Below are 25922 nucleotides of genomic sequence, written 5' to 3'. Positions count from 1 at the left end.
ACGCGCTGACGCGTTCAAACTGTGCCACGTGGCGCAGCGCCCGTTCGGGGAACGCGTCAAGAGCATCGGCAGCTGGCAGGTACTAAATGAGGGACCATTTAGACTTTTCCATGAAACTAGCCCATCGTTGGCCATCATCATGTCGTAGGCAAGTATGGGTCTTTTTAAGTGAGGGAACCTTCGTGCAGTCGCCATCAGATATTTCGGAGCGGCCAAGGTTATCAAAAATATCGAAACATGAACCTTAATAATAGAGTACATGTGCCGATATTTTTGACCACCTTTACCGCTCCCAAATATCTGATGGCGACTGTACAAACTTCATATATTTTGTACAAAGTATATTTTGGAAATTTGAGTATTTCGAATTGTGTCCGTTTTATTCTAAACGTGCGATATGCACACATGCCTACCAACCTGAACGTCAACGTGTCTACGGCGGCTAAATTGATACAATTCGGTTGATGCGTACTCTTTATCCGACGAATTGTGGCCCGGTACATTTGTATATATTTTATTTATATTTATATAGTTTGTTTAGTTTCGAATAAAATATGATTTTTTAATAATTTTCAGAGTGCCATGGAAGCAATGGTGGCGGTCGCGGTTTTGGTGAACTGCGCGCTGATCGGTCTGTCCGGGCCCGTGCACCGGCTGCTGCCGGACGCGACTCCGGCACAGACCGTGCTCGTCATCGTGGCTCTCGAGGTACTCTTATCATTATTACCATCTAATATACGAAGCAATGATGGCGGTAGCGGTTTTGGTGAACTGCGCGCTGATCGGTCTGTCCGGGCCATCACATCATCACCGTCGTCATCATCACCATCATTATCATCCCAGCCTATACATTGTACGTCCCACTGCTGGATACAGGCCTCTCAAAATGCGGCTGGGGCCATAGTTGCACTGCACTGCAGGGCACGCCTTGAGACCTTGTGATCGATCATCGACATCAATATAAACTCGACAACCCAACCAAGTTTTTCCAAGTAATAACAGTGCAGGGTAAGATAAAATACTTCTGATTAATAACACCATGCTGAGATGGTCTGGGATAAAGTACGGAACGAATATCATCACTACTTAATAAAAAAACTCGTTCCTAAAAATATATATTTTTTCTTAGTGATCTTTATCTTAACAAGGTTCAATTTTGTTGACATATTGATTTTAGATATGAGATTTTTTCAAAGTAGTGACGATATATTCGTGGCAGCTTCAAGGTAGCCCCTATACCCGAGAAAATTACGGAAAGTCGACTGAGGTGGTACGGCCACGTAATGCGTAGAGATCAGGAAGACGTGATCCAAAAAGGGTTATGCCTACCGGAAAATAAAAGAGGCCGGGGACGCCCCGCGTCAACCAGGTGGCCCAGTATGAAAAAAGCTTATTGCCAATAACAATTTACCCGACCCACCCGACAACCCAAGACAGAACGTCTTGGCGCCTCAAGATTACGAGAGCCGACCCCACTTAAAGTGGGATGGAGCAAAGAAGAAGAAGAAGATTCACCTGCATTAATATGGGTCGATCAACTTTTTCTTGTCACTCGTTGCTGCCTGCTATAGATACGGTCTCATGAGTCACTTTAAACCGTTAGTATATAGGATTAAAATTTGCCAAACATGCATTTTTGTGGTAGTTTTAAACCCCTTCTATCATCTTTCTTTCATTCTGTCGCCCTCATTGATGGGACAGAATAACAAAAAGAGCAAGTTGAACCACCCATCTGCCACAAGCGTCCAAAAATATCTGATATGTCTTAGGTGTCCTGGAAACAGAGTCGCATCAGATATTTACCCGAGCTTTGTTGTGTCAGATATTGGTGCTGGTGACTGTACGCTATTTCATTTAAACGAGGGTTTATTTTCAGCACGTGATACTAGTGGTGGTTCTGGCGTTGCGGCTGGCTATACCCGAGATCCCAGCTTGGTTGGCGACGGAGATGGCGAAGCAGGAGTTCCAGCGGCGAGAGGCCATCAATGGCACGCACGCGCCGCTCTTGGTATGCCGCCATTTTCATTATAACGTACTATTATAAGCCCTTTTACACAATAGTATATTGTGTAAAAGGTGTGTACAGTTACAGTGCATAATGTATATCCATCGGGAAAAGTCGGAACACGACTGTACCCGAAGTGTCAATTATTGTATTAAATGAGTGTCATTTTCGTATCTATTTTAATATGGAACTTTATTATGTCAAAATAAAAAAATAAAAAAAGTACGATGGGTTATACGACGCAGAACAGATGGCCGTTGGGATCGAGAAGTTCTCGAGATCGCGGATCGGCAAGCGCAGCGTAGGACGTCCATCAACGAGATGGACGGATGACCTGGTTAAAGCCGCGGGTTCACGGTGAATGCAAGCTGCTTCCAGCCGAAGCAACTGGTGATCTATAGGGGAAGCCTATGTTCAATATGATAAACGGGTCATTCAACAATATAGCTTGTTGCCATGGTAACATATCCAGTTACTTATCAACATACGTCGCACTCCAGCGGGCATTTTGCGAGCCTGTCATTTGGTAAGGTTCACAAATACAATGTACTATTTTTGTATTGAAGAGTATGATACCATGCCCACTAGCAAGTTACCTAACCAACCGTCGCCGTCGCGTGTTACGTATCCGTTTGACATTCCGTTTCTAACACGTTCCTATTACGGTCATGGCTTGATACTGCGTATTGGGTAAAAAAGTTGATTGACCCCTTCACGTGTCCCTCCACAGTCGTCGTGCCCCTCCCAGGACGACGTGCGTCCCTCGCCCCGCACCCCCCGCACGCTCACCCCCACCACCCCCAAGCTGGACAAACCCGACAAGAAACGAATCAACATCGGCAAAATACCGGAGATACCGCCCTTCAGGTCAGAACTGTGAGTGTGCTGTATATTGCGACCGAATGCTATGTTAGATGGAATGATTAGATTTTTCTTCATTATGCAGTAGCAAAGGCTGACCAGGAATATAAAAAACCTGACGCGAGGGCAACACTTCTACGTTTTATATTGCAACATTCTTTACACGCACTATAGGTGATGTTATTTAAAGGAATATTTTCTAATCCTTCAGACTTTTTCTATGAAAAATACTTTTATACATTGTGGATTATTTTCCTTCCAAGGCTATGGATAATCTTTGGCTTTTTAACGCACACAAACACAGAATGACACTTTAAAATACGACGCGCAAACAACGTTAAACTTTGACACCAATACAGAAGACATTTGAATTTATTGTTACCAGTGCAAGAAATTATTCGTAGTTGTATTGGTTTTCCGCAATATGGTAAGGTTTTTTTATAATTCTGGTCAGCCTTTAATTTTGAACATATCCAGTCACTACACTGCACCATAAAAAAATTACAAAGAAAGGATTGATTAATAGTAATAGTATTAAGTCCCGAGTATTAAGTAAAAGGGCTCATACTTTCTTGAAAGGCCGGCAACAGACCAATGACTCTCCTTGGTACAGTTCAACCATTTTTTTTTATTCGACTGGATTGCAAACGAGCAAGTGGGTCTCCTGATGGTAAGAGATCACCACCGCCCATAAACATCTGCAACACCAGGGGTATTGCAGATGCGTTGCCAACCTGGAGGCCTAAGATGGGATACCTCAAGTGCCAGTAATTTCACCGGCTGTCTTACTCTCCAGGCCGAAACACAACAGTGCAAGCACTGCTGCTTCACGGCAGGATTAGCGAGCAAGATGGTGGTAGCAATCCGGGCGGACCTTGCACAAGGTCCTACCACCTGCAAATTTGATTTCTGACCCACTGTAGAACGTTCTCACAGTACGTGACATCCACTTGCTCGTTTTCCTACAAGGAAGGGTACCCAACTGTCGGGCCCCGATTTATTTTATTTTTATATATTTATAGAGTAGTCTAAAATAACGGACACGAATTTTTTTAGCTGCCCAAACTCGACCAATTACAAAAAAAATACAATTAATAAAAAAAAATGTGTGAAGCGGAAGCGGTCCGAAGTATGAAAAAAAAAACAAAAAATAGAAAAAAAATATATATATAGTAGGATTTTTTTTTGTAAAATGTAAGTTTGAGCCGAAATAACAAAACACCGGTCCATTATTTTTTCATGTTCTCCAACGTATAATAATCAAGCCAGTTCGGAGTAAACTAGCAATTTGCTTTAACAGCACTTTCTACAGAAGTTAGAGGGTTTGCTCACTTTTCAGTACTAATCGGAGCGGACGGATTTGTTGCTTTGATAGATTTTCCGATGCAGTGGACGCGCACCTTATTTCGCACTACGACAAGGAAAATATCCGCATTAAAAGCAGGGCGGCAATTCTGACAACCCAAAATAAACGAAGGCGGCATCATAACTGTCACATGAGACAACAGAACTTAATAGAGCGTGGTGAGACAAGGTGTCAATGTGGGTCTCAATTGAAGTTGAGCGCACGTGTAGCTTAGGTATTAGATGAATGCTCTATATAACATCGCTAAACATTTTAATTTTGTTTTATTTTTTCTTTTCAGTTAATTTGGTACAATGTCTGGATCGTAATAGGAGTGTAATATTTTTGATCTTATTAACTTTTTTACCTTGAATTCAGTATTAAATACTTGCTTGTGTATTTTTTTACTTTAATGTTTAATTTATTTGCAATAAATGTTTTACCTAGTACTGTTTGTAGTTTTTTTTAACTGTCCTTGTCGACGGATGTCTATTTGTCTACGTGATATTGAAGGTAATTTATTAATTTTTTTCTTTTTTTTCTGTCCTCGCTTCCTATTAGTGTAGCAAGAATTGAAAATGAATATTCCAGCACATGTTCACCGACTTTTCATAAAGTAATTTTAAAGCAAATATCGCATTTTAAAATATTTAGGCCTTTCCTCACATAGACACTTCTACTTTTCACGGTACAACACACACAACTTTACCTTGATCCACTGCTTTAAATTGACCCTGTATTTCCGTATCTTTCTTGCATCATTGCAAAATTTCATTGAAACTTGTGCAAGATTGTACACAAATGTCTAAACACTTATGCCCACGGTTCATTTGAATGTAATAAGATTAACTTATCCAGCACTTCTAAAATATGTACGAAGGATTCATATCCCGCCGTAATAAGCTAATATGGCTGTGGGTAACATATTTGTGTGATTCGAATAGATACATATTTATGTTATATTTTAACTCTACCGTTGAGGTCAAAGATATTATCTTTACACTTTACTACCTTGTCGCTGTCACTTCATGCCAGGGGGGAGCAGGGAGGGGCGGCATTATAAAATAGTAACCACGGAATTTTCATAACACGAATAAAACTTGGAAGTGGTTTTATCGATTTTTACATTATAATCACATATTTGTAATGCAGATCTTTATGGAAGATTGTTTTAGTTTGAGTTTCTTGCCGGATTCTTCTCAACAGAGGTTTATCCGAACCGGTGGTAGATTTTTTTTTTGACATTCATAAGTGATTGTTATAAGTAGCCTAAATTTAATAAAGATATTTTGACTTTGATTGTAATTTTTTTTTAATCAGTTTAAGGAAATTCGGGTGTATAAAAGTTAACTATATTCCCTTTTCCCGCACAGAATCATACTTAAACTTACCTACATTTTTTACCATACTGACTTCTTTCTAGACATAAGGGTTTTCTTCAGCACGAACGAAATTTTCCTAATTAATAATAAGAAAATTCGTATAGCGTATTTAATAAAATGTTTATTAATCACACTATACGAATTTTCTTCAACATAAATTTACAATCTCGATTATTACCTATTTGTTTGTGATATCGTTATTATTACTAATCAATATCAAAGAAAAGTAAAAATAAATATAAAATCACTACTTGAGAATTTTTTGTTCGTGCCATTTTTTATTACAAGTAATAGTAAAACGTTGTAAAGCAGTGTCATGGTATAATTTCAGACCTAAAGCCGCGTCCATAGCCGAGCCGCCCGTCATCACAGGTTCGCTGCAAATTTTACAGGATGTCAGTCCGACCAAGCCTTTACGTCGCAAGGTACGTAACATATGGGTAACCATTTTAAGCGAAGTTAATGGTTAAAACAGTCTATTGCTACGACTTTTTTAATCGACTGTAATAAGTAAGAGATTAGGTTTAGGGTTAGATATGCTTTATCCATACTAATATTATAAATGCGAAAGTGTGTTTGTCCGTCTTTCACGCCGTAACGGAGCGACGAATCGACGTGATTTTTGGCATAGATATAGTTTATGGGCCCGAGAGTGACATAGGCTACTTTTTAATGCCGGAAAAATGCACAGTTCCCAATAGTTTACTCACTTTCACTTAAAATGAGCTTACATACTTAATATGCTTAAAATAAAACCTTTCGGCATGATCTCTGGAATTAGTTGAAGTTACACAGTGTTATATTATAAATGTGTTTACAAGTTGGTATATATCGGTAAGGTAACATTTAAAGTGCGCGGTACATGTGAGGCTGTGATACCCAAGTCCCGAAGTTTATCTAAGAGCAAAGCGGGGCTAACTGCATCAAACGCCTTCCTTAAATCTATGAAAACACCTAAGCTAAAATTTCTATCGTCGTAGATTCACTTAGATCTATGACTGCAGATACAGTATATGATTTGTTTCCAAAGCCGTACTGTTGCGATGTTAAAAAGTTTGTAGTAAGGTGTTCAACGAGGCGGATATAATATGTACAGTACTTTCTCATAGATCACGGATATCACAGGAAGCACCGCTTAGGTTTATTACCTGGTGGAAAAGGAAATCATTATCATATCAGCTGTAGGATGTCCACTGTTGGATATAGGTCTCCCCTATAAATCTCCAGTTTATAGAATATATTTTTTTTACAAAAATTTGTGTCATTGCTGGAAATTTATATAATTATATATGTTAGTCATTATAATGATACTTTACTTTACTAGTATGATACCAACTACCTATTAGTAGATTGTACAACAAGAGCATAAAACGAGCCATTTTACCCGAGGTGTTCATATAGCCACCCGAGCAGGTGTGGCGAGGATGGATAGACACGTCGAAAGCAAAATGGGTTTAATGCTCGAGTTTTACACTCTGCTTTTCACTTCGATTGCGAGGAGATGAAATAACAACAGTCGAAACATTGTTTACTTACTAGGTGCCTTTTATATAATTGTAATTTTTTTGTGTTATTGATTTATTTTGATTGATTTTTAGTTTTACATAAAATAAAAGTTATCGAAAAAAAGTATAAAGAACCTTTTTTTGTTTGTGGCTGTTCACACCTGGTTACCCTGGTCTTAGACGAAGATTTTACTTTATGCAATAGAGCATAAAAAATAATTTTATGTCGCCTAGATCCAGCATAAATACCAACTTTACAAGCATGAGAAGTGAAAAGATTATTAGTTTACGCATTAGGCAACCTGCTATAGTATAGTGTAATGTTTGTAAACAGGAGGTGGTCCCGGGGGCTCCGCTGTCCCTACTAGGCGTGCGGGGCCTGCGCGACGAGCCGCTGCACCGCTCGGCGCACTGCCTGCCGCACCCCGCGCAGCACCAGCACCGCCCGCTCGGCAACCCCACGCTGCAGGTACCGCCACCCCGCCACCCCGCCACCCCGCCACCCCGCCACCGCCCCGCACTGCCTGCCGCACCCCGCGCAGCACCAGCACCGCCCGCTCGGCAACCCCACGCTGCAGGTACCGCCACCCCGCCACCCCGCCACCCCGCCACCGCCCCGCACTGCCTGCCGCACCCCGCGCAGCACCAGCACCGCCCGCTCGGCAACCCACGCTGCAGGTACCGCCACCCCGCCACCCCGCGCCACCGCCCGCACTGCCTGCCGCACCCCGCGCAGCACCAGCACCGCCGCTCGGCAACCCCACGCTGCAGGTACCGCCACCCCGCCACCCCGCCACCCCGCCACCGCCCCGCACTGCCTGCCGCACCCCGCGCAGCACCAGCACCGCCCGCTCGGCAACCCCACGCTGCAGGTACCGCCACCCCGCCACCCCGCCACCGCCACCGCCCGCACTGCCTGCCGCACCCCGCGCAGCACCAGCACCGCCCGCTCGGCAACCCCACGCTGCAGGTACCGCCACCCCGCCACCCCGCCACCCCGCCACCGCCCCGCACTGCCTGCCGCACCCCGCGCAGCACCAGCACCGCCCGCTCGGCAACCCCACGCTGCAGGTACCGCCACCCCGCCACCCCGCCACCGCCACCGCCCCGCACTGCCTGCCGCACCCCGCGCAGCACCAGCACCGCCCGCTCGGCAACCCCACGCTGCAGGTACCGCCACCCCGCCACCCCGCCACCCCGCCACCGCCCCGCACTGCCTGCCGCACCCCGCGCAGCACCAGCACCGCCCGCTCGGCAACCCCACGCTGCAGGTACCGCCACCCCGCCACCCCGCCACCCCGCCACCGCCACCGCCCCGCACTGCCTGCCGCACCCCGCGCAGCACCAGCACCGCCCGCTCGGCAACCCCACGCTGCAGGTACCGCCACCCCGCCACCCCGCCACCCCGCCACCCGCCACCGCACTGCCTGCCGCACCCCGCGCAGCACCAGCACCGCCCGCTCGGCAACCCCACGCTGCAGGTACCGCCACCCCGCCACCCCGCCACCCCGCCACCGCACTGCCTGCCGCACCCCGCGCAGCACCAGCACCGCCCGCTCGGCAACCCCACGCTGCAGGTACCGCCACCCGCCACCCCGCCACCCCGCCACCGCCGCACTGCCTGCCGCACCCCGCGCAGCACCAGCACCGCCCGCTCGGCAACCCCACGCTGCAGGTACCGCCACCCCGCCACCCCGCCACCGCCCGCACTGCCTGCCGCACCCGCGCAGCACCAGCACCGCCCGCTCGGCAACCCCACGCTGCAGGTACCGCCACCCGCCACCCCGCCACCCGCCACCGCCCCGCACTGCCTGCCGCACCCCGCGCAGCACCAGCACCGCCCGTCGGCAACGCTGCAGGTACCGCCACCCCGCCACCCGCCACCCGCCACCGCCCGCACTGCCTGCCGCACCCCGCAGCACCAGCACCGCCCGCTCGGCAACCCCACGCTGCAGGTACCGCCACCCCGCCAATTACACCGCTTTTGGCAACCACGCTCGGCACGCAGGTAACATCATTAACTTTTTAAGCCTGCCGCACACTGCACTGCACTGGCTGAACAACCAGGCTGCTCAGCGCGGGCTCCAAACATCCTCGTTATGTTCGACTTGTTGCCTAAAACGAAACATCATTAAAGTGTTTCGTGTTCAGGAGTTAAGCGGCAACGTAAGCGCGGGCGGGTCGGAGCCCGACCTCAACGCGGCGCCCTCCGCCGCGCCCTCCGTCGAGGCCAGCGCCACTTCCAGCGAGGACGACAAGCCTAAAGACAAGGGGGGTAAGTAACACTTAACAAAACCAGTACCAAGAACCCGACGGCTAAGCTTATGTCTATAAAAAATATATATATCAATTCACACCAATTGACCTAGTCCCAAAGTAAGCTTAGCAAAGCTTGTGTTATGGGTACTAACAACATATGGGTCTATGCAACAAATGTTTACTAATATGGATCTCCGCTAAGTACTAGTCATAAATTGAAACTTTATATCGACAAACCACACGTTTGGTGGGTTTAATAGCTTTTGTGAAAAAGTGTGCCGTTAAAACCAAAACGCCTTCCTTGTGGTCACGGAATTGTCCTAAATAAACAATGGCGCCCTTTCGGTCGCGGTCGGCGCTGGTCTTCCTATGGGAGTATCGAAGCTGCCCGCTGTATAACCCGTGTCCGATGTCCGATGTCCGTTGCAGGTCGGTCCCGCGCCAAGGCGCTGCTGGTGAAGCGTGTGCGGTCGGTGGCGGTGTTCTCGCTGGGGCTGCGCAAGGCGCGCGAGGCTGCTGCCGAGAAACACGGACACGCGCCGCCCGTCACGCCCGACAAATACGGCATGGTCAGTCACATCACACAACTTCTATAACTATCTACGGGTACAGTCGAACAAATTGAGTCATGACCCAGGGTGGAATCTTTTAACAATCAATTTCACTATGATTTCCTAAACAAAAGTATGAGATGACAGGTAAATGAAGCGTTCATGAAAAACACCTTCGTCCAAACACATCCTCACACATCTCTGATGGAAATGGAGCCTCATACGGGGGACGTATCTGAATATCGAAAATAATATATCTAAAGTTAAAAAGTCGACGGTCAAAATATCGAAAGTAGGTTAGGTTCGATATTTTGACTGTCGATATTTTAACTACCGATATTTCAATTTTGACTTGAATTGATTGTTTTTTTTTGATTGATTGACTTTTTTTGAAGTTATTTTAAATTTTTTTTGTGGGACGTATATAGGCTGGGATGGATGGATGGATTTCAATTTTCGATATTTAGATACGTGCCCATCATACGGGAATGTGGAAACTCGTCGAAGAACTAAATTCACCGATATAGCTGGAAAAATATGCAAGTTGAAGTGACAACAGGCATGCACTATCGCTCAAAAAACAGATAACCGTTAGAGAGAAAAGTCCTCGAGTGGCGACCACGAACCGGAAGACGTAGCGTCGGCAGGCCTCTCACCAGGTGGACTGACGACATCGTGAGAGTTGCGGGAAACCGGTGGATGCAAGTGGCGAGTTGTTCATTGTGGCGTTCTAAGGGGAGGCCTTTGTTCAGCAGTGGACGTCTTCCGGCTGATGATGAGACTCTTTGTAGGGCCGATAGGACGTGTCAGATATTTTTGCACGCTCCGTTATGGTAGATATTATGCAGTACGGTTGTATTAACTCTGAAGATGAGCTCTGGTTGAGATCGAAACGCGTCAGTGTAGTGTTGTGGTGGTGAAAGATGGGTTTGTGTGATTTTTGTGTGTTCTTACAGTGTGAAGGTGGAGGAACTGCATGAACACGCATATTTTGCATAAACTTAGCTATCATAAGGTCGCGGGTGACCAAAGAAATTCTTTTATTTCAATGTAAAACTCTTATATACTCTTTCTCTCTTCTGCAAGCCCTATGTCTTTAATAAAATAAGGGATAACAGAATTACATCATTTTCATTTTCAGAGCACTCCAGCGGCCATCGGCGGCGAGCTGTCACTCATACCCATCGAACAGCTGATCCAAGTCGATGACGTCAGACGCCCAACGTAGACATTACACTTAAGTATTAACTTGTATTAAAGCGCGATCATTTTCCAAGAACCATTTCTTGCACACATATTACTATTGTCTATGTTGCTTAGTTCCTAAAACTTCTATAGGGAAAAGAGAGATGAACGGGATCCGGTTTGATAAAATTACTAAACTTAACTATTCAACTCACACGGTTAAGTCAGGAACGGTCCGACTAGTTCCGATCTTCGTGCGGGGAGCTTCGTGAACGCAGTACCGTATGAGAACGATCTACCAGAAAGATCGAAACTAGTCGGACCGCTCCTGGCTTATAATTTATAATATTGACTACCGTTTCATTTTGTAATTTTATCAAACATGTCGCACGCGAGATTAAGTAGGGTCCGTTTTACTAAATATTAGTTAGCTTCTAAAGCGGCAATTACACTGCGTCGTTCACCTAATGCGGTCGCCGATTTTGTTTCAAACTACTTCGGCGAACTAACGTCGTCTTTACATTAGTCTGTCGGTCTACTGCGGCGGCCATATTAAGGCGGTGGCAGCTGTCGCTCGCCGAATGCGGCCGCCTACCGTGTTCTTTACACTATTGCGGTTGCCGCATGCAGCATGCGGCGACCGACTCAGTGTAATTGCCGCTTAATGCCCACGTTACACTGCGAGCGACAGCACGCAGTTTTATTTACGAGTGAAAGGGACAACAGAAACAAGTTTTTACGACATCGTTGTTTGTACGAAATAGTTCTTCGAACATCGCGTTATTCTTAAAAAGGTACCTACTCGTACAAATGCCCTCCTTTTTTCGCTGGGTTTTTCCGTGTCAGCAAATATCAAGAGTATACGCAATAATTCCGTTCTAACCTAAAAACTGGTATTTTTAAAGCTTGTCACACGAAATGTATAATAAAAGTAAACCTACAACTAGCAACACCGCCACCATAGATAGTATAAAGTGTAGACCATAGAGTAATGATTAGACTTTTGTATTTAATGTCGATTAGGTATGCTATGGAACCAATAAAAAATCTTAAACGTATTATTTAGTATTAAATGAAATAAGACGTTGTATGCGTCTATGCGTTACTCATTCTCATGAATTCGGAGTTTTAGAAAATTAATGCAGTCAGTCTTGAGAGAAAACTAGTTTCTATTTAAGCAATCGCACCGTTCAGGTGCTAAACGAAGATTGACTTTATTGAGACATATAATATAGTATACAAGCCTGGTGTTGGCATACCAATACCAAAGTAGTTGTCATCTTCAATGTCACCAAGGCAAGTAGCCTTAGGCTGCGGCTCCACTGAGGCGGAGACGAACGGAGCGGAGAGGAGACGTGTAGGGATTGACCAATCCCTACACGTCTGATGATAATGAGGCGGAGACGAGATGTAGATTCAACTAATATGATTGGGTTATCCTGTCCGCTCCGCTCGTCTCCGCCTCAGTGGAGCCGCACCCTTAGGACCACAGGGCCTTCTGTTAGGGACTAATGTCTAAATGAACTTCGTCCGAGGTGTCTCCGGTGACTCGGTTCAGTTAGGCGTTTCTGTCATCGAGAGACTGTAGAGCTCAGCGACGGCTCCGACTGTTGTTCACAAAACCCAATTTAATTAATCAAATTTACTTTATAGAATAATTTAAAGATGGTTCTGATATCCCATACGTGATATAGGCGCTGTCGTGTCATTTTAGAAACATTTATCGCATTTGGATGGTATTTTTCAATGTTGAAGTTTGTTGCAATTGTTGTTTCGCAATTTGTTTGACAGAAGCAATCGTCTGACAATAATTTTGTGTTTGTTTATGTACTTTTCACTTTCAATGTAATGTGTAATGTATAATAATAAAAACGTGAATCGCGTCGTTGACGGCTGACGGGCTGCTACGAAACTCGAAACTCGAAGTTCGTGGCGTGCGGTCCCTCTGACACTTATACTATTTAATACGAGAGCGAGAGGGACGGTACGATACGAACTTCGAGTTTCGAGTTTTGTGGTAGCCCTGCTGGCCCTATACTACGAAAGGAAGTGCAAAATTCTCATTTCCTGTCTTGTCGTCCCGCTGAAGTTAATATTTAATATTAGAGTGAGAGGGATGGTACGACACGAACTTCGATTTTCGTAGTAGCCCCCCTGGCCATATAACGTGAAACGGCGCTGCACATCGTTTTTTGCAGATATACCTACCTGAGGAGTGCCGAGGCTAATTACTAAACCCCGTTATCTAACGCTCAGTTTGGGGGCAAGCTAAAATAGTGATTTGACATAATTAGTTTATTCGTTATTTACTTATAGAGTAATTTGTCAACTGTAACTTTTTATTGATTCAGATTATCGAAAGTGCCCCATCCACTTGCCCCCAAACAGAGCGTTAGATAACGGGGTTTACTAATTACAAATTACAACTACAACCCTCAACTTTGCGTCAAAGACGTTCACGTGGCGATGTGGCCAGGCCCTTACCTAAGCGACTGACAAAAAAATTTGCAATTCTATTTTCGATTCTGATTTACAAAAAAAATGCAGGCAAGTTAGTCGAATGGTAAGTACTCACAGAGTATAATTGTTTTTCAAAATACCCTTATTCATTAGTATGGAAACTATGCTAATTAAGCTCAGCCTTATTCGAACTGCCACGTGCATTTTTTTTGCATATCAGAATTTAATATGAAATTAGCATTTTTTTTTAGAAATGCTCACCTAAGTAAAGGTCTTTTTCACAATGACAAAACATTTAACCACGGTCAGTTTTCTAAAATATCCAAAGCAAAATATTTTTTCTGAAACATCCAAAGGCAAATTCCAGTTTACAAAAGAACGTACCTATTATAAAATGCATTATTCGCACTGAGCGGACCTTTTAAGATGATCTTATGAGAGTACGTAAAGCTAAAACGCGTTCCAGACGGCGTCCCAACGCATGAGATGACCTGCTTGTTGTCATTCATGTAGACCGCAGTTGGGTTGATTAGTTAGATCATTTCCCCAAAATAGTTATTTCATAGTAGCAAATTTTCCATTCGCTTTTTTCCCCAAATGTTTTTTTTTTTCAATAAGTATCATGCTCTTTTTCTGAAGCTCATTTTCACAATCGCGTTTTTTCCCAATTTTAATCGATACAGAAACATAGGCAGGTTTAGGTTATATTAAGTTTCCATCAGCCCGAAGGGCCAAATCCACACAAAAGTAGAAGCTCCGCTCTCCATCGCCACTGTTTCTATGTCGATTAAAATTGGGTAAAAACGCGATTGTGAAAATAAGCTTCAGTAAAAAAGTATAGGTACTAGGAAATAACGATTTTGGGGAAATGATTTAACCAGCCCGGTAATCTATCGTTTGCCCGATTGTCCGATCTACTGCAGTCTATATGATAACATTTTAAAAAATCCAGCACAACAGCACGGTTCTATATATTTTATGGCAAACGTTGGTATGCAGCCCATCTGTTGGGACGCTGGTTTACATTACAATGGTCTGGAACGCGCTTAAGGCTAGCAATGGCAGCTATATTCTCGGCATCACTCGATTCTGTTTCCACTTGCTCAATAAAATTACAAACGCTGTCAATTAATGAATGTTAACATTTATTTTCTACATCTACATAATCATAATTATTTAGATGTGTAATCCGGTATAATCTATAGTTAAGTTATGATAGTGTGATACTGATACAAGTTGTGAGAGAGTAAAGTTGTGTTAACTGAGAGAATACTGAGCAGAAATAAAAGACAGTAACAATACAAGACCAATGCTAGGAGTGAATTCCTTTTTTGTGTGTTCATAAAGATAGTTGTAGAGCGAGACATTAGTGGCACAAAGTTTCCACCTTGGGTCATTGCATCAGTCTCTCAGTTTCTTACACCCTCTATAGAACTGGCAGGTGGATCTTGGTTGTTTGTAAGTTTTAAGTGAAAAAAAAAGATGTCTAATATTTCTGATCAGATTCGCCATAAGTACTTTAAGATCCTTTTGTGTCTTCGGATATGCTTGTATGGATCGGGACCGTGTTGTATGACTAAAGAAAAATGGCACACAAAAATATAGTATAGTTTACAATGTAAGGCGGCTCTAGACCTACAATAACATTGTACAATACATTTTATTGTACAATAAGATTGAAAGACGCTCTTAAATCCAAACGATCAATTATATTGCGCAATAATACGAACTGCACAATGTTCAAAATATTGCGCAATACTGGCCCTACACTAAAAATATGGTGCATTAAAAATTAAACTCGCTCAAACTTTCGTTCATTCATTGCGCGATCTTCAATATTAACCCTAAACGGTCACAAAATTGCGCAATATAATTGAAGGTCTAGAGACCACCTAAATTCGCGCCATCTTTCGGATCTTTGTTTATATACGGTCCCCCCATTCTATTCTACATAGCTTTTATGACAACTATTTAAGTTAAATCTCTCATTGAAAAACATACAAGCATTATGATATAATGATTACTAAAATTCGTGCTACGCTAAGCAATAATTGATTTAGCTAATAGCTTTATTTAGTGTTATTTATTATAGAATAATTGTTAATGTTTTGTGTCGCATCGCATAAAATCATTTATCAGAACGGTTAGCAATCTTCGTAACTGTATTTGCACTATTTGTCCCTTTAAAACTATAAACCCCTGTTTCACCATCCACGGATTAAATTTATTTGACGGATAAATGTGATGCCGTCTCTGTTTGTTTTGTTCGAATAGACGGAGATGGCATCACATTTATCCGTCGAATAAAATTAGTCAATGGGTGGTGAAACAGCCCCTAAGTGTAGAAAAGGGACAGCGAGAATAAACAAGTGTGGTAGTCGCTCTAGAAATAAAGCTGACTCGCTATTCAAGGTACTATGTGTGATCTATAGCGTGCTCCATCTAAATTGTACTTTACCCACAGTGAGAAACTCTCTCTGAAACATTAATCGTCTCCTTTGAGTTGAAACACAGAAGGCTCTATTTTGGTGTATTTCAACCGACAGAGGCCACAATGACTTCTTTAACAGCGTTTATACCTGCTGAGCTGGCAACGTTGCATTTTTGTTAGTTTTTCTCGATTATTCCATAAAAATTGAATGAAAATTTAAAGTGTTGTCTGATAGAACACTTCTTAATATATAAGTTAATGTGTCTACTCCAATAATTATTCGATATAGACTTTTATTTTCTTTAAAAACCATTTATAATCATTAATTCGTTTTTAAAGAATATAAAAGTCTATAACGAACATAGATGAGAGTGTGTAATAACGAAGAATTATTGGAGTAGACACGTTAACTTATATATTAAGAAGTGTTCTATCAGGCAACATTTTTAATTTTCATTCAATTTTTATGAAATAATCGAGAAAAACAAAAATGCAACGTTGCCAGCTCAGCAAGTATAAACGCTCTTAAGGCAGACCCATTTAAGCACAAAAATCAGTTCCTTTCCAAAATTACTTAAGTACCTACCTATCCAGATCCTAAAACACCTGTTTCAATTATATTATGCCATGTCATAAATACTAGGTTCGCTTATCGGATACTTATTATATTATTATATAGTTATAGGATACCTATCTAATGATTATTCTGAAAAACTGTTTTCTTAGAAAAAGAACGTATAAGTATTTCAAGAATTAAATGTCATAGATTGAAGACATTGTGAGGTAGGTGAGATAGGTGTTTTAGAAAATGGTTGTTTTGTACAAGGTTTATTATTTAACTAGCGCATTGATTTCAATTGTAATGGCCATTTCATTCTGTCAAACGATATAAGTAATACGATGATGGTAGGAACAAAATCTGGAATCCTATTGACATGCTCATGCTCGACACTAACCACGTCCGACAATAATGACCACGAGTTTTTATTGCACAAAATTATGATTTTTGCAGTGCCATTGGCTAAAATTGCAATGTCTGCAGTCCACAAAATCCGAACCGATCTCGCTTCATACTATAGTTAATCTGTGTTGTAGCATATTAAATATTCGTTGTTATTTATTTTTTATACGGAATATTGATAAACGTTGCATTTTGTGTAGATTTTAAATTATAAGTTTGCAAAATAATTGGTTGTTTTAATGATAACCTTTCTAACTTCAGCATGCACTACCAGTTACACTTCTCTTATATATGTCGAAATTCTGCAAGGAAAGCGAGGGAGTAACCCCCTTATTCATAAACGACAATCAAACCTATTTTAGTGAAAATGCCGCTAAAATTCGTTTGTCCTTATCTGTCACTTCGACATTTGTATTTGTTAGAAAGGGACAAAGCATTTGTTAGTTAACATAGGCAGGCTTGTTAAGTTTTATGAATAAGGGGGTATGACTGTAAGACTTAAGTATACAAAATGTTGGTGCTTCTGCACTCACTTTATTCACTTAATAAATAACACGTTTGTTTGTACATAGAATGGCACAAAGAAAATTATACCTACTTGTAATAAATAACATGGGTAATAAAAAAATCTCTTAGGTACCTAATCAAAAAATACCTCGTACATTACAGAGTATAACAAGTTACATTTTATAAACAAAAAATACATAGGTACCATCAGCTAAATATGTGGTCTACCACCCTAAAGTTGATAATCGTTTGCATGTCATAAAACAATAATGCCAATAGCCGTGTCTGTCAACTTGAAAGTTCGATTTTAGCGACATATTTATTAGATAGGAACTTGTTTAACCGTTATAGTTTTCCTTGTAAGTTTGATAAACTTACTATCATCCTGAATTTTTTCAAATTTTTCCACCCACCGGTTTTGATTTTAAAGAAAAATTGCACTTTAAAGTTGAATATTTTGCAAACAAATCACTGAATCGAAAAATCGTTTAAGCAACCCCCTATGCAGCAACGTCTATGGTGGGAGGTGGGTTTTTTTTTTTTTTTTTACTATACCATTTTGTCGGCATAGCTTACATATATATATATATCGTGCAAATTAGTTTTCTAGCATTGAGTCCCTGAGCAAAGCCGCGGACGGACAGAAAGACAGACATGGCGAAACTATAAGGGTTCTGTTTTTGCCATTTTGGCTACGGAACCCTCAAAAACCGGACAAGTGAAAGTCGGAATCGCGCACCGAGGGTTCCGTACACATTTATAGGTATGCAAGTAAACGGGAATCGTGTCTTGAAGATATTTCTCGCTTTTTCCGAGTGATTTAATAGATCCAGTGTATGCAGGGCCATACTCTTAAGCAAAATGTACCCAGTGTGGGGTCAGATTATTTTGGTCATTGACATTTACAGACAGACATAAAAAAAATCAAGATTTTCAGACTTTTCTAGTTGGTTGTGTTATAATAGCTACCGTCATACCAAATTTCAAGATTCTGAGTTTACGGTAAGTACCCTGTAGGTTTTGATTCCCTTGAGAGTTTCGAAAATTTGCAGCGTAACCGGCTGCATCGCCTGTATCTTTTGATTGCGTTGGCTTAGAAGTTTGATTTTTTTCTCAGCTCCAAGGGACAGTAGATATATATAGATTGATATAAATTTCAGCTTGATACCTCCACACGTTCTCGAGAAAAAGGGTCTTGACGGACAGACAGACAAAAAGTGATCATATAAGGGTTCCGTTTTTCCTTTTGATGTACGGAACCCTAAAAACACGTGAATTGAAACAATGATTGAAATACTAAGTCACTAAAATAAAGTATTTAGTATGAAAATTGTTATTTTAAAATAAAATTATTTTTTCGGGCGTTAAAAAATATGCGAAGATTTGCGAATGCGTATATTATATTCGTACATCACTATGCTACACTTCTCTTCTCTGATGTCAAAATTCTGCACGGCAGCAGCGAGGGTGTAAGGCTGTAAGTATAAGACATTTAGTGCTTCTCAATTAACTTTATTCACTTAATAACACAGTACCTAGGCGACTGAGCTTTGCTCGGGCTAAAACTCGATAACAACCGTTTTCCCAGAGATACGACCAAGCTTAATCGATTTTTCATCCCCGAAAACCCCTACATTCCAAATTTCATTGGAGCCGTTTCCGAGATCCCCAAAATATATATAACTACCCATATAAAACAAAAATTGGTCGTTTATCACTTAATTTACTAACACATGGTTGTTTGTACATAGAATAAACAGTAGGTAAACGTAATAAAAAGAACTTTTAACGACAGTATAACAAGTTAGGTACTTATTTATTTTATAAACAGGAATACACAGTGTATTGTACGTACGAGTACGAGTAATGTACAGCAGTTTGATAAACACTTGAAAAACAAAAAACACAAATGCAGTGATATACATTCATGCATCAGCTCAAAAAGCTGCTAGTGAGCTAGTGCATTATTTGAATAATATAATAATAAAGTAACTTTACATATAACTAAGTATTGTATATAAGGATTGGGTCCGTCTCGCACGATCGGTTTTTAATATCAAAATTGCATATGTTGAAACCGTGTCGCAAATAAATCCAATTCCCCTGAAAAATACGTGTAAACGTGTGATACAATTTACATTAACTTCCTTACTTTCAGATCACTATAAATAAACTTATCATTCATGAAGGCGGTCAATTCGGCGTTGTCTTGTTCTTTTATTTTTTTTACTACTTCCTGATACTCAGTTTTCAATGTTTCAGCTGGATTTATTGGTAATAACTCTAAAGCAAGGAGATAAGTTTCAAACATTTCCGTTTGAGTAAGCCCGCAGGCCACAAGAATAGAGACATCAGCAACGTTCAGCGACGGATTATTCTCATGAAAGACTTTATTTAGAACATAAAGAAAGTTATTCGTACAACACGATATTTTTCCAATAATTTTGCTAAAGAATGAAATGTAACAAAGTTTCTTATCCTTTAGCTCCTTTATAAAAAGACCTAACTGCGAACCAAAGTTAATACAGACTTCTTTATCGCTCCTTAATTCTCCATTGATAGCCTTTCCCATCATTACTCTTAATTTCCAATCCCAAAAATACGAATACATTTCGGAAATACCAAACTGTTTTTCAAAACTCTCAAGTAAATATTCAAAAATGGGTACAACACCTCGGAAGTTAGTATTGCTGTATGAAGAGTTTGTTATAAGACTGTCAACGAACTTCCTGAAAAACACTTGGAAGATCAAATCTTCTGTATTGTAATCTTCATTCCAATGGTCGAAGCATTCTTTGGTTATTGCTTCGACTAATTTTAGGCTCTTTTCTTGTTTGGTTTCATTCGGGATATCAATAATATACCGAGCTGTAAGATTCCACAGCGCCACGTTCAATTCGGCGATGCCGTTGTCAGGTTCAGGACGAAGCTTCTCTTCATGTAGTATCTTCTGAACATGGTCATAGATTAGCGGCACAAGAAACTTGTCATCCATCAAAGAAATATTCGATGCAATTGAATCAACGACACGTTTTTTACGTTGAAAATTAGATTTCTTTTCAGGTAATATAACAACTGTTTTCCAAGCAATTTCCAAATATGGACCTCTGAGATTAGCTGGTATGCGGTAACCTCTAAAACACTCAAAAACCTCATTGGCGTCATCTTGATGTACAGTCAGTGTAAGGTCTTTCAACAATTCACACAAGATTTCCTGCGTTTTTCCTTGTTCTTCCGCCATCTTATTAAACAGTAACAAATAAAGAATCTGTCTTAATGAAACATTTTTTGTTTTCTTCCAAACGCTTGAAACGATATCTTTCAGCTTGTTTACTTCGAATGTCAAAAATGCTAAACGAACACCACGTTTTTGTAAGGCTAAGGGAGCATCTATCAAAGAATTTATGAACTCTGAGCGTAAAGCGGGGGGTAGGTTCACCAGGTACATGTGAAACATGTCATTACACGGATGCACGTAATCCCCCTTTAAATACAAAGCAGTTTGGGAAAGTGGCACAGGCGGCCGAGAATAACTCTGAAAGCGGCAAATTGCTTCTCGGGTTATATTATTTTTATCATGTTCTATTTTCCGGTTTGTAGGTGCAAACTTATCCATTATTTCTCCTTTAGTTTTCTCATCTCCCAGTTGAAAAATAGCAAACACCATCGAAAATATAGCTCGATACTCACTAATAGCGTTATCTGGCAGTGATTCATACAATGTCTTCTTACAGAATTCCAGGCATTGTTTCGCAATATCGTTTGAGAAAAATGTTTTGATTCTTCTCAAAAGCAAGTTGATTCGAAAACAATAAGAGTTATTGAACTCATCTTTTATTAAAGGCAGTTTTTCCACGATTAGTGAAGCATCTTCTTTGAGACATCGCATCAAATATCCTTCTGTGATTTGTACTTTTTCTACTGGTTTTTCAGATTTTCCCACAATATGTCCAAAGTTTTCCAAATCCAGCTGCATGTATTTTAAGACTATTTCTGGATATTGATCTTCTTTACTGAAAACGCGTTTCAACTCTACAGATTGATGTAAATAAGAGCGAACTTTGTCTTTCATATCATTATTATATTCCTGCGAATCAAATTCCGATATTTCGCTGATTATAAATTGATTCATTAATTGTATACATGATCTTTTTTCTCATCATTCAACTGATCCAAGTAATGCTTAAAATAATAAAAAAAACAATGAACATGCCTTAAGGATATATTCAAGCCTTCAGTTTTATTATTAATTATATGATATATCAATGAAACTGTACGAACTTCATCAGGTCCCCCGTATTCTGAAGTTTTGTAGATCTCAGCACTGTGCAATAACATATCAAAAGCGCCCCAGCAAGCGTCGTCAAACTCTAATACCGCGTGGTGCTCCATGACTGTTTTTATAAAGTCAAGTTTCTTATCTCTTCTTTCATTAACATGCTAGTAATAAAGTTCAACAGCTCTTCCAAATCCAAAGTCTTTGCTGACTTTACCAAACCTTAAGCATGTTGATTCTTGCTTACATCAGTGACGATATATATCTGCGATTTTATTTCTTTGAAGGACGCGAATGTTACATATTCATACCAGTTGTATTTTTCGTCTTCCGGAATAACGTCTACGTTCTTTGTAGGTGCTTAAAGCCCAAGTTTCGCGCTCTTCAAAAGTCAAAGATCGTAAATTTTTGTTTGTAGAAATTCGTGCCCATTTTCAAATTGTGATGTATTGTTTTTTCAGTATAGACTTTTTTACAAAATTTATGCTTGGTGTTTTTATTAGATCAATATGGATTGTAGTTCTGAAATAATCACACAAAATTACTAATACATCTTGAAGAAGAGCCATGCATAGCCATCGCATCTTCAAAGAACTGTATTTGACTAATTCGCTTTTATTTAAAATCAGATACAAAAGTGGTTTCTTTACAACTCTATCCTTGTGCTTCTTTAATATACTTCGCACATGAAGACCAACAATTATTCAAATTTAGTCCGGTGTGCTTTTCCAAAAGATTTAGATACTTCTCTTCATTCAAAGAGTACAAATATGATAATTCTATAAGTGGCCTTTCTCTTTCTCCATAAGTATCAGCCAAAGTGAAAGAGTTACCAATAAACTTTTTCATGTAATCAGTTTCACTTGCCTCACAAATCGAATCTGACTCATCATTCGAAGCTCTTTTAAAAGCAATGGGAAAATTAAGAACATGAGAGCATGTTCAACAGAGGTATTCATACAGTACTTATAAACAGGTGAAACTTGTTTTCCCAAAGGAATGGATAATGGCAAAGGTCTTTTTCTTCATTTTCAACGACTTTTAAGTCTGATGATGCTAAATAACTGGCATGCTCAAGTGAGCATAGCACACAAGACACACACTTCATGCTCTGAGACAACAAACTTCAAGCGTAGAATGCTACACTATTGCAAAACTCACACTTGATGAGAGACGAGAAAAACTAAAGAAGAAGAAAGCATGTGCACTGTGCTTACGAATAGGACACCATGCAAAAGTGTGCAGATCATATGTAAAGTGCTATGTATGTGGGCAAAGACACTCACCTGTTATCTTGTGGGACGTCTCAACCTGAAATGAAAACCGCAACCAAGCATGAGAAAAAGGATACTGAACCAGTTCTTCAAAATCTCTCCAACTCCGAGAAGAAGACGATGGGACAACAACCTTTCTACAGACAGTAGCGGTAGAAGTGACCTGCAATGGGAAAAAGAAAAAGTAAGAGCCTTGTTCGACAGGGGTCACAGAGGTCCTACATCAAGGAGGAGGTAGCAGTGAAACTGGGCATACCTGTGGCAGGCGAAGAAGAGCTGAGCCATGCACTATTTGGAGGAGTCACTGTATCCTTTAAACAATACAAAACTATAATTTCACTATAGAAAGTCTCGACTCTAATTTCAAATTACAAATGTCAGCCTTAGGGCAATCTTGCATATGCAAACATGTACCCAAAGTGGACGATTCTAAGATGTCAAGGTTGTTGAATAAACATAACATTAGGTTGACAGAAATTGAGACAACGGAAATAGGTTTATTAATAGGAGCAGATTACTTAGGTTTACTACTTACAAATTCATTTGTCCATCTTGAGAATGGTTTAACTGCTGTAAAATCTAACCTAGGGTGGACAATTCAAGGAACAATGACAGTAGCAAACACTAATGTTGTATTATCTCTCTTTTGTGCCCAAAATATAAAAAATTACTGGGATCTAGAATTGTTAGGTATTAATGATCCAACACAGGTGCAGTCCAAGCAGCAGAGAGAAGAGGAAGTGATTGCAAATTTTGAAGAAAACATCCATGTCAATGAACAGGGCAGGTACGAGGTCTGCCTTCCATGGAAGGCAGGACATGATGACTTGCTGAGCAACCAGGAACTCTCCATTCGCCGCCTAGAATCAACAACAAAGAAATTAATAACATGTGGTAAGTTTCACAATTATAATGAGATTCTAGCTGAATGGGAGCAAGCAGGGATCATCGAAGAAGTACCTGAAGCAGAGAGAGACACGGAGAGAGCTCACTACTTACCTCACAGGGCGGTGACCAAAGAGGCCAGCCTTACCACTAAGCTGCGACCTGTCTACGACGCATCTGCAAAAGATAAAAAAGTAAATCATTAAATTCATGCCTGGATAAAGGTATTAATTTTTTAGATAAAATACCCAAATTACTGACAGGGTTCCGCAAAGGGTGTATTGGCGTGACTGCAGATATTGCCAAGGCATTCCTACAGATTTCAGTGACACCACAAGATAGAGACTATCTCAGGTTTGTTTGGTGAAAAGATAACTCATGTGAGGAGATTAAGGTGTATAGACACTGTAGAGTAGTTTTTGGATTGACAGCAAGTCCGTTTTTACTGTCTGCAACCATCTCACACCACCTTAATCAAGTCACAGATTGCAAAAACACAGCAAATATCCTAGCAAGCTCATTTTATGTAGATAATTTAGTCACCAGTCTTGATTCCACAGAACAAACACTTCAGTTCATGCAAGAAGCTAAAAATATTATGCATGAAGGCAAGTTTCATCTGAGACAGTGGGTCACATCACCTTTACGTATAAACGAAAGCAATAATAAGGTAATATCGGTATTAGGGCTTCAGTGGGACACTGTCTCAGATGAGCTTTATTGCAATCTGAATGCCTTTCCATCATGTAGAGAGATAGAGAAATTTACAAAGAGAAAATATATTATCCTTGACACAAAAAATCTTTGATCCGATCGGGTTCACATGTCCTGTAAGTTTAATTCCAAAGTTAATTTTACAACAAATCTGGAATGAGAAAACTTCTTGGGATGAAGAAATTACAGGCGATATTGTAAGAAAATTCAAAACATGGTATGTAAACATTGAATTTTTAAAGGAATGTAAGTTACCTCGTCGAGTATCAGCAGAGAGACTGCAAGATTCCGAGACAAGTCTGCACATGTTCTGTGATGCAAGCCAGGATGCCTATGCTGCATGTGTCTTTTTGAGATCCACAAATAAAGGTAATGTGACAGTCCGTTTACTATGTGCCAAGTCAAAGGTAGCTCCGCCTGAAAAGGTAACAATACCACGACTAGAACTACTAGCAGCACTTATAGGTTCTAGGCTACTAGCAGAGGCACGGAAAAACTTAGATTTGAGCTGCGATGAGTTTGTTGGTGTGACTCTGGAGTGGCATTGTGCTGGATAAAGAGACAGCTACCATGGATACATATGTAGGCAATCGTGTAAAGGAAATTAGACAAAACACTGATATTAACAACTGGCAACACATTCCAGGAACAGAAAATTGGGCAGATCTGGCGTCCAGAGGATGCGACGCGCGCCAACTGCTGGAGGTACGATGGTGGGAAGGGCCGCGCTGGCTGCTTCAGCGACCAGAGCTGTGGCCCGGTCAGCGCTGGTAGTAGACGAAAAGGTAGCCAACCTAGAACTATGAAAGAGAGAGCTGTATGTAGTACAAACACTTACAGAGAGAAAGGTATGATACAGAGTCTATCTCATTACTTCCACAAATACACGAAAATAGTAAGAATGACAGCGTGGATGCTGCGATTCATCTTCAATGCGCGTCACGGAAAGGTAAGAAGAAGGGAGACCTGACATATGAAGAATATGTTGAAGCTGAAAAAATAATAATATTAATAATACAAGCAGAAAATAAGGAGTATGTTGAGAAGCAATGTGGAAAATCAACACAGGTATACTATGACACTGATAAATTACTCAAAGTGAAGACAAGGTTATTATTTACCGACTACCTGAATGCACGAAGTCGCCTGTAGTAGTTCCCGCAAAGAATGACATCATCCGATAAGAATGGTGGAGCAGCGGCATGTACAGCTTCTTCACGCAGTATACAAACTGATGATTACCGACCTCCGAAAGCGATTTGGATTATTGGCATAAGAGTTCTAGTTAAATCGGTAATTAAATAAATGTTTATTTGCAAGA

General features: G+C 40.9%; 3 protein-coding genes across 3 annotated transcripts in view; 2 read left to right on the top strand and 1 right to left on the bottom strand.

Moving 5' to 3' along the window:
* Window positions 1–14390, top strand: part of LOC141440550 (anoctamin-10-like) — a 45607-nt gene extending 31217 nt beyond the window's left edge. The window contains exons 17-24 of the mRNA XM_074105095.1: window positions 577–708; window positions 1877–2008; window positions 2736–2872; window positions 5925–6018; window positions 7433–7567; window positions 9250–9373; window positions 9787–9926; window positions 11050–14390. Coding sequence (XP_073961196.1) covers window positions 577–708; window positions 1877–2008; window positions 2736–2872; window positions 5925–6018; window positions 7433–7567; window positions 9250–9373; window positions 9787–9926; window positions 11050–11136 — 981 coding nt within the window. The 3' untranslated portion in view covers window positions 11137–14390. The remainder of the gene's footprint in view (window positions 1–576; window positions 709–1876; window positions 2009–2735; window positions 2873–5924; window positions 6019–7432; window positions 7568–9249; window positions 9374–9786; window positions 9927–11049) is intronic.
* A 3660-nt stretch (window positions 14391–18050) lies between these two features.
* LOC141440132 (uncharacterized) lies at window positions 18051–21575 on the bottom strand. The gene has a single exon (XM_074104600.1). It carries the CDS (start codon window positions 21522–21524, stop codon window positions 19587–19589), a length of 1938 nt encoding a protein of 645 aa, XP_073960701.1. The 5' UTR covers window positions 21525–21575; the 3' UTR covers window positions 18051–19586.
* Window positions 21576–23170: 1595 nt separating this feature from the next.
* On the top strand, window positions 23171–24093 carry LOC141440213 (uncharacterized). Its single transcript, XM_074104676.1, has 2 exons — window positions 23171–23308; window positions 23713–24093. The coding sequence occupies exons 1-2, from the start codon at window positions 23171–23173 to the stop codon at window positions 24091–24093; spliced, it is 519 nt and encodes a 172-aa protein (XP_073960777.1).
* Window positions 24094–25922: the final 1829 nt, after the last annotated feature.

This window comes from Choristoneura fumiferana, chromosome 22 (genome assembly GCF_025370935.1).
Source record: "Choristoneura fumiferana chromosome 22, NRCan_CFum_1, whole genome shotgun sequence".
NCBI lineage: Eukaryota > Metazoa > Arthropoda > Insecta > Lepidoptera > Tortricidae > Choristoneura > Choristoneura fumiferana.
The sequence above is the reverse complement of the archived record's forward strand: the minus strand, read 5'-3'. Positions and strand labels throughout refer to the sequence as shown.